A 10,099-nucleotide genomic window follows, 5' to 3' on the forward strand; every position below is an offset into this window, starting at 1 on the left:
TTGATTAAATCATTTTTAAATCTCTCCAGCTAAATCACAGCCTTTAAAGAATAGTTTGAAGTCTTAATTGCTGTTTGTGAGCATATCGCTCTGCTATTTGTTCTCGCCTCATTTCCTGTGACATCCACTCGTATATCTCCCTGGGCCAGGCCAGAGGAACAGCGAAGGAGAAGCCGAGGGGAGGGCTGCAGCTGGCTTCCCATGTTTAAAGGCACACCATGTAGAAAAGAGAAATCTATTCTAGCTTATTCTAGTAATTATGACCCTAGCCAAAGGAAGGGACTTGGAGACAGATTGGGAATGAAATGTCTATTTCATTCTATATTTCTAATCAATGTCTCTATGTCTATAGTCATTCTGTATTTCCATCAGTGTCTATATTTCTACTAAGTAGTCCTGTCCTGTGTAAAGTAGCCATCTTTGTACAACTGGAAATATCGTTGCCAGGAACACTGTAAAGAATGTTGTTGATAAAGATCACAGCGTCGATGACATGAGCTCACATGAGCAGTTCTGTTTCATTCATTGCAGAAATGCGTGCTGTCTTCACTGTTAAATATTCTAGAAGCTTCATTTGATGAAAAGAAAACCAAGTGTATGGAGCTAGGGAGGCAGTCAAAGTCTTTCCACGCCAGCATGAGGGTCAGTCTTCGAACCACATGAAGCCATGACGAAAAGCCAAAAGTCAGCTATGGTAGCAGGAGCTCATAATCCCAGTGCTGGGGAAGCAGAGACAGGAAGACTCCAGGGCCTCACTGGCCAGCCAGTCTAGCTGACTTGGCAAATTCCAAGCCCTTGAGAGACCCTATCTCAGAAAGCACAGTGGATAATCCCTGAGGAAGGTCACTAAGATGCATACGCATATACACTTACACACTCCAGCATGTAGAACATATACTTAGACACACAAACAGAGCAAACTACATTTGAACCTAAGAAAGTATAGGTGTGGGGTTACTTACAGGACTCTGGGTGGCTCCAAAACAGTTGTGTCTATATCAAGCCCCATCCAACTATGGATGATTACCTTTTAGAAACTGCATCATGGAATTTCCTGGCAATTAGCCTTCCACTTCCCATATACTCTGTTATCTTCCCCGGTCATTTTCAGGTGAGGACAAGGAATAAGAAGAAATAATAGCAGGACTTCCATGTGAGGGTCTCGTGACCCTCCTCCATGTCTTTCTACTAGAGAATGTCAATCAACTGATCCATTCGAGTTACCATAGACCTGAGCATCACTGTATTGTATTGCTTAGTAGTAGCCATGGTTACCATGCCAAGTTAACCTGAGCTCCAAGGTAGCATCATTTTATACCTGGAGGTAAAAAACACCATCTAATGGCTAATTTACTACTGACTTGGTAAAATGATTTTCTATAATCCTGTACAAGAAAAATAAACAAAATACTTTTAACAGCCAGAAGAGTTTTAGCAGCATTTTGCTGGTGACATCCATTTGTCCTAATTCCTTTACATGTTTGTGGTTGTTTGGTCTTATCACAAGGTTCTTTTTAGTCTGTGATCGGTGTTCAAGTTGTGTGAAACTTTGAGCTAACTACACACATCTTCATACTCGACATTCACAGAGAAAAGGGATTATTAAACATGCAGAGTCCCCAAAGACTCCATTATGTGTAATTAACAGATAAATTGTCATCGGAATCAATAAAACGTGCTAAATGATTCAAACTTGTATATAATTAAGTGTCTGTTTTATTTTTTATCTGCATTTCACATTTCTCACAAGGATACTTTTAACAACCTTGTTAACCCTTTTTGATCCTGATGGAATTGGATTGTTAGATTAGTCAATCTAGGGGCAGGGTACATTGTTGCAAATGTGGAAAACATTTCACAACTCAAGGTTTAGAAATTCTGTTCAAAGGCAGTGAAACTGAGGCTATAAGGACACTTTAATAAGAAGAATACATTTAAAATCTTGAAAGTATTAAGAAGCTTGGGATAGTACTGTAGTGTGAGGTTCTGTGTATCATGTGGAGTTGTAATTATGACCTCAGTCATTAACTTTTTCTAACTGGAATATGGACTTTTGTGGGAGGATTTGGGATTTAAACTTTATCTCAGCTAACATTTAGACTTTTTTCAACAATATTTTTGTTTATTCATGGAGAATTTCTTATAGTATATTTTGATCCTATTTATTCCTTTCCCCCAACTCTTTCCAAATTCTCCCTTGCCTCCTTACTTACCTAACTATGTTCTAAGTTCCTTTCTAAAATTCTTTGTTAAAATGAACACACGAAAAAAGGCTTAGAGTCAAGCTGCCCAGACTATACTCTGTTAAAGTGTTCTACTAGTCAATATGTAATATATGCTGTAAATATGTGTCCATATCTACATATGTGTAGATATAAAGCAATACCTATCTTCTGAGGTCATATTGAGGATTACTAAGTGAAATTCAGGGGAAAATACTCAGATGTTCGAAATAAGACTTTTGGAGCAGCTTTGACCTTGGGGTGACCAAGAGCACACACGTGTTCTGTTGAGAATGTTTTCATCTGTGTTCCTTGTGATATTGCCTTACTGTGTGTGTGTGTGTGTGTGTGTGTGTGTGTGTGTGTGTGTGTGTGTGTGTAATAACCTGTATCATTTTCGTTTGTTACTTTGACCTTACTGTTCACCTAATTGCTGACATATTCTACTTCATTGTCTAGATTCCATGCACATAGAAGATGTGGAAGCTGTGCAGAAACTTCAAGATGTCTTGCATGAGGCCCTGCAGGATTATGAGGCTGGCCAGCACATGGAAGACCCACGACGTGCAGGCAAGATGCTGATGACGCTGCCGCTTCTCCGGCAGACCTCCACCAAGGCTGTACAGCACTTCTACAACATCAAGCTAGAAGGCAAAGTCCCCATGCACAAACTGTTTTTGGAAATGCTGGAGGCCAAGGTCTGACTAAAAGCCCCCCGGGCCCTCCCATCCTGCACGTTGAAAAGGGAAGACAAACCCAAGAGTGATGTTGAAGAATCTTAGAGTTTAGTGAACACCATTAGAAATCAACAGAGACTGCACTGATATTTTAGCAGCAACAGTACGATGCAGCCTGCGGATTCCGCCACATCTTCCTGATAGGTTTCCTCACGTTACCCACCATTCCTTCTGTCCCATCCAGGCCTCTCCCGCTCTCCCTTGTTCCTGTTCTCACATTTTGCTTCTTTTACTAATGGTTCCCCCCTTTCTCCTCCCTTCCCTTCCTCCCACTCTTTCTCTTCCTTCCTTTCTTCTTCCCCTCTTCCTTCTTCCTTTCCCCAACCTTCCTTTCTTGCCTTGAACTCTTCCTTCTCTCACCCCACTTCACTCTCCATGTTCAATACCTCTGACTGTAAGGAACGTTTCTTTTACCTCCTGCATCACTTCCCTTCCTTAGCCTTCCCTGTCTTTTCCTTTCTCCCCTCTGCTGCTCAACTCTTAAACGCAGTCTCTAACTGGAGAGAGATGGAAGCCAGCCCTGCCAAAGGACAGAGATCCATAATATGGATGCCAGTGAACTTGTCATGAACCATGACATCCCCAGCGAGTAAGGAATCAAAGAGAGAACCGTCCCTAAAGTACAGTGCAACACAAACGAATCGACTTAGTGCAGTATTAGATTCCACGGAGCAGCCTCTGATCAGACACCGTCAGCGGCTGCGGCGGCGGCGGCGGCGGCGACGGCGGCGGCGGCGGCAGCGGCAGTGGCTGCTTCTCCTTGCTTTCTCATCTAGATCAGTTACAGCCATTTGATTCCTTAATTCTTTTGTCAAGTCTTCCAGGTATTGGTTAGTTTAGCTACTATGTAACTTTTTCAGGGAATCGTTTAAGCTTTATTCATTCATGCAATACTAGAGAGGGGTAAGGATACCGCAACTTCGCGCTGGCTTTGAACGATTGAACACTAAAATGAAAGACAAATGAACCCTGAAGGAAGATTTTTAAAAAATGTTTCGTTTCTTCTTACAAATGGAGATTTTTTTGTACCAGCTTTACCACTTTTCAGCCATTTATTAATATGGGGATTTAACTTACTCAAGCAATAGTTGAAGGGAAGGTGCATATTACCACGGATGCAATTTATGTTGTGTGCCAGTCTGGTCCCAAACATCAGTTTCTTACATGAGCTCCAGTTTGCTTAAACGTTCACCGACACCAAGGATTACATTACACCTACCGTGATGCTAAGCGGCCATATTCACAAGCACTGCACATGGGATCCCTATCCGTAGAATTAGCACCAGTACACCTCCCTGCTGGGAGGGGACAGTCGCCATACGATTTCTAGCTGCCCTCATGGTTAGGAATGAGATGCTGCCTGTACGCAGTTACAAACTGTCTCAGAAGGAGCTGTGAGCCAATATCATTTCAGAGGCAATAAGGCTAAGGCCAGAATTCAAACAACCCAATCATCAAAGACAGCAGATGCCTGACCAAATTCTAAAACCTAATCCGGAGGAGTTGATTCGCTTAGGAATGATTGTTTAAATTAACCTGCTGGTTTGTTTTGTTTCTCTTTTGTTTTTACCAAGAGCGAAGCCAATAGATATGCTTTCACATAGATGTATGGTCACAGCATGAAAGCCAGTCAGTTTCAGAACTGTAACCAGGTGTAATCTAATGAAGAAATCAGATGCCCCCTCCCGGAACCTACAGTCGCCGAATAACCAGAAAACAATAACCTCCATAGAACGCTTTTACCAATGGACCAGTGTTAATAGCTGCTCTCTGTATTCTGTGGACAGTCTTATTCTATGTACACAGATGTAATTAAAGTTGTACTCCTAACAAACAAAAGAATAGTTCAGCTTCAATGTTCCATGTTTGCTACGCTTTTCGGAACTTTACGTTGCATTCAGAAACTGTCGTCTTGTTCTCGTGGTGTTTGGATTCTTGTGGTGTGTGCTTTTAGACACAGGGTAGAATTAGAGACAGTATTGGATGTATACTTCCTCAGGAGAATACAGTAGTATATTCTACTCCTTACCAGTAATAACAGATTGAAACTCCAAACCAGTATTCATTATGATCAGACACACATCGAAATCATAATATTTTCAAAACAAGGGATAATTTCTCTAACGGTTTATTATAGAATACCAATGTATAGCTTAGACATAAAGCTTTGAATATTCAAGAATATAGATAAGTCTAATTTTTAAATGCTGTATATATGGCTTTCACCTGATCATCTCTCAGATGTTGTTATTAACTCGCTCTGTGTTGTTGCAAAAACTTTTTGGTGCGGACTTGCTTCCAAAACTATTGCTAACTTTGTGTGCTTTAAGCAAAATACCTTAGGCTGAGGAAGCCTCAGCCTTGTGCTAGGAATACTGTGTATCTATCATTAGCTATATGGGAATATATCGTAGATTGTGGTTCTCAGTAGGGAAAGTGACTGTAGTGTGAATCTAGGTAAATCATCATTAGCAATTCATTCGGATGGTCAATAACTTGAAATTGATAGCTGTGGTAAGTTTTAAAAAAAATTGGCAAATCCCTGAAAAAAAAAAATCAACAGAAAATACAACTCCTGGGGGGATAAAAAGGTGCTGATCCTGTAAAGATTCTTTCATCATGTAAGTGTTTAAAAATATTATTTTCCAGAAGGTTTATGCAGGGTTTAAGTTACTACTGCGCAATTGCGCTATATATACAAATGGAATACAGGCAGTGTAGCCACTGTTTTGCTGTATCACACTGAAGTATTTGGGCTTCAGAACTCAGAGCCTGCAAGTGATCACATCGGACAGAGACATATTTTAAAGAATGAGGTACAATGTGTAGTCCTCAGTTTAGAAGACTTGGCTTTTCAAAACAACAAATATCTTGTAACTAAGGGGGAAAAACAGCTTAAAATGTAGATCTAAAAGAAATGCGCGGGCTTCAGGGCAAATACCCCTTTGTACCTTGCTCGAGAAAAGTTTATTGTTTTTCAACTTTCAAGCAAGACCATTTAGTTAACGCCAAGTGTCAGGAAATCACCAAGGTGTATGTTTTAGCCGTGCGATTTACAGTTTTATTTTTCTTTTAGGTTTGTTCTTATTTAAAGCAATATGATTGTGTTGACTCCTTGTAGCGACACTCGTGTTTAATCAAATCAGATTGTTGTATTTATTCCACTATTTTGCATTTAAATGATGACATAAAAGATATAAAAAATTTAAAACTGCTATTTTTCTTATAGAAGAGAAAATGGATGTCGGTGATTGTATTTTAATTATTTAAGCATCCCTGTTTACCTGCCTGGGACAACATTTTATGGCAGTCTTATGTGCAAAGATCGTAAATGGACAAAACAAAATTTAAACTGCTTACAATGATCCAGGAGTTGCATTATAGCCAGTAGTAAAAATAATAACAATAATAATTAATAATAATAATGAAACCATGTCTATAGCTGTAGATGGGCATCACATCTGTAAAGCAATCAATTGTATATTTTTGTGATGTGTACCATACCGTGTGCTCCAGCAAATGTCCATTTGTGTAAATGTATTTATTTTATATTGTATATATTGTTAAATGCGAAAAGGAGCTATGATTCTGTGACTCCAATCAGTTCAGATATGTAACTCAAATTATTATGCCTTTCAGGAGGATGGTAGAACAATATTAAACAGGCTTCCACTTTTCGCTGCTCTTTCGTATTGTGTTTCTTTTTTCCCTCGCTAAAGAAACCAACGGATCAACAGCGCCCTTTGTTGCCGCCACTCAAAGAGTGGCTCTGAGGACCCAGTCCCTAAAAATAAAGTAGGACTTTAAGTAAGAGCTATATAAAGGCTTGTCAGAATGAATTCTAGGGTGCCAAGAGACATTTTGCATATTTAAGGGTATGCAAAGTGTCTCATGGCACATTAGAATTCATTCTGACAGGCCTTTATATAGCTCGTATTTAATCTTAAGCAGCCCCACATCATCCTGCATTACTCAAAATCATCGCCTCTATGTCAATGTCATAACAGAAAACTTTCCCCTATTTTAAGATCGTATTAAAACCTGTGAGAGATATCTATTATTTCCTTCTATCGACAATTAAATCAAGCTCTGGGGGCTGGCACATGGAGCTCTGTGAGTGCCTGCCTTTGGTGGAGGGGCTCCACAGCACAGCCACTGACCAGATCTCCTGAAAGGGAAGTCTCAGCGAAGTCCTCCAATCCACTGGAGGGGAGGAGGCTGTCTTGGAATTCAGGAGGGTTAAGCAGCACTGTTGACAGCAAATGACCTTCTACTGCCCTCGCTGCTTGGGGTCACCTTGAAGCTTCCCCTGGACCCTCCCGGAGCCATCACCCAAGTGCTCATACGCTCTTTCTTGCTGTCCAGCCTAGCCCGCCCTTTATTTACTCTGCCCAGCCTGAGAGTGTTTCGTCAGCATGCTTGCCTACCTCTCAGAGAGGACTGGTTCTCCAGAGACACACCACGGTGACACAAAGGCCACTAGCTAGAACTGCTGTTTTTAGGGCCATGAGATTACCTCACTAGCAAGAAAGCTTCATCCCCCTTAATACTTTAATATCTCTTGAGTGGCAAAAGCCCAACATAGTATCTCATGTTCATATTTGTTTACTTTTGAGTCGCTGGTGTATTTGTGTCAAATTTCTGAAATGCAGCATTCAGACCTAAGAAGGAATACTCTGTCCACATTCTCCAGGAGAGTTCCTCTTTTAAAAACATATGTGAGACACACTCATGTACTTTTAAAAACCCAAACATTAAAATTCTCTTGCTTTTTCATAACCTATAATTACAAGAAACTTTTCGGGTACAGACATTTATCATGGCTACTTCAGGCATAAGAGAAAGGGGCAGTGGGATTTTGATATTTTAAGATGTATTTGGCAGTCTAGAAACAAAGTAGATTTGTATATTGTTTATTCTTAGGAATCATTTAATTTTTAACAGTTTGCAAACAATTATTTGTTTCACATGTATTAGAACATGTATATATTAGAACTCACTTATATTAGAAGGAACATACATTACTTCTCAGACAACTTTAATGAACAATATGTCATCCTTCAGGGGAGAAAAATTTAAGGATTAGCCAAATGTTGCATTCAAAATATTTTAGGCCTTTAAAAGCTGAAAACCTATGTTGTTGCGTTCCATAAACCTTCATGAACCCATACAAGATGAAAGAAATCCATAAAATAACATTCAACTTGAATGCTGCATGGTCACCTTACCAACAAAGCACAGCTCATAGGGGAAACGCCCTTTGCTGCCTCGTGCCTCTTGTTCTAAGGAGTCACTGACAAAGGTTTCATTACAGCTGTAAGCAGTTGTTGAAAAGAAAAAAGCAAAAACAAAACAGTGGTTTTCGAACTCCTGTCCATGTTTTAAACTTTCTCAGAAGTGCTAGAGTCTTGAGACTCCCATGTCCCATCCAGGAAGGACACAGGTATGGTTTCACTGAGTTCTGCAACATGGCCTGGGCATTAGGACTTTTGGAGAAGATCTCGAGATTATTTCACCTGAAGATAAGGATGAAATCCAGTACTCCGTGTCTTTGTAATTTTTCTCAGGCTATAAATGCCCTTAAAAATAAAGAGCTTCCTTTCATTGGCTCTGCATGTTTGTTACTAAAGAAGAAATCCAAGGCAAAAGATCTCAATTTGTTCGCACAAAGACAAGGGGATATATGTCAGATGGGAGGGCATTCTCTCATCCCAATTCCACCTTTGCCCCTTCCCAAAACACAAGGGAACATTTTTGAAAAGATCGTCTTATTATTAATTTTGTGTGTCCCTATATGTTTGTGTGTATACTCATGTCACTGCAGATGCCCTCCGGGGCCAGAAGAGGGCAACAGATTCCATGGAGCTGGGGTTAATACTTGCTAGTGTGTGTAGCCCAATGAGAGTGCTGGGAACTGAACCCTCATCTTCTGCAAGAACAGCAAATGCTCTTAACCACTGAGACATCTCTCCAGGCCCAAGGGAACATTTATATTTGGTGACTCCACATACATCTAGCTATTTGCCAGTGTTAAATGGAGTTGCCAGCTCAACAATATATATGTTGAGTCTTTCATGACCTTTTTTCTTTTAATCTGTTCACTTGTCCCTTTAACTTGCTTTGAAATTCATTTACACGTTCTGAAGGGAAAGAAGTAATGTTTTTCTCCACTAAAAAAGAGAGAGAAAATTTAAATTAATTTTTTGGTGGGACTTTAGACTGGACCATTCTTCTATCCATGTTTTCCAAGTTGTTGGTTTAGGGTAGAAATAAAATGGAATTGAGTGTAGAGATGCTTTATTCTTAGAATTATGTAGAAGTTTGCAGTCCATCTTGCTCATTTAAAAACTTCATTCGTGACTAACCTGTGAAAGAAAAGCAAGATCCATTTAAAGGTTTGTTCTTCCACAGTGAAGAATGGACACATGCTGATTGGACATTTCCCTAGTCTACTGGATACAGATGTGTTTAAGTCGGAGTATCTGATCTTTTCCTATCTAAGCCCAGCTTCTTGCTTTTCCTGCCCCTTCATAGTGTGAAAAACCAAAGCAAGTAGCCAGAGATTGATTGTGAATTGCATCTTATTATGAAACAAAGTGGAGAATAAAGGAATTTCAAAATATAATCCTTCTTTTTCCAGGAGTATTTGTCTTGTTCTCCACAAAGCTCAAGTTCTGAAATAATGTGCCCATCAGGGGCTCAATGTTGCGTGTCCATGCCAGTTGGTCCAAGGGCTTGTTATGATGGTAATGACCTACTGCAACGTGAGCTTGGATCACAACAATGCAATTGCTACCAGCTCACCCGCTGAGAGAAATATTTTATTATTGTTGAATATCCTCCATAGAGATTTGTTTTTCCTGTTACTGTTTAAATTAAATTCAGTGCAGGACTGCCTGATGATTCCTCTGGAGTATTTTTCAGATAAACAACTAGTCTCAAAATTTAGAAATCCTAGCTAGTTTCAATTTGTTAGCAGAAAACTTACATAGGTGACACTATCACCAGGGGGTGGAGGTGGAATGGCTGCACCCACACAAGAGATTTGCCTACTGAGTCTACGGCCAATGCCTGAGAACTCCCTGCTTTATTATAAATACCAATCAGAAAGAAGTAGGTAGCATCAACTATAGAGCCTTT

General features: G+C 39.9%; 1 protein-coding gene across 27 annotated transcripts in view; it reads left to right on the forward strand.

Moving 5' to 3' along the window:
* Positions 1 to 6,637, forward strand: part of Esrrg (estrogen related receptor gamma) — a 630,688-nt gene extending 624,051 nt beyond the window's left edge. For all 27 annotated transcript variants that reach the window (XM_076548161.1, XM_076548174.1, XM_076548169.1 and 24 more), the window contains one exon: positions 2,682 to 6,637. In XM_076548161.1, the coding sequence (XP_076404276.1) occupies positions 2,682 to 2,926 (245 nt within the window). In that variant the 3' untranslated portion in view covers positions 2,927 to 6,637. The remainder of the gene's footprint in view (positions 1 to 2,681) is intronic.
* Positions 6,638 to 10,099: the final 3,462 nt, after the last annotated feature.

The sequence above is a fragment of the Peromyscus maniculatus genome, chromosome 11 (assembly GCF_049852395.1).
Source record: "Peromyscus maniculatus bairdii isolate BWxNUB_F1_BW_parent chromosome 11, HU_Pman_BW_mat_3.1, whole genome shotgun sequence".
In the NCBI taxonomy this organism is placed as follows: Eukaryota; Metazoa; Chordata; class Mammalia; order Rodentia; family Cricetidae; genus Peromyscus; species Peromyscus maniculatus.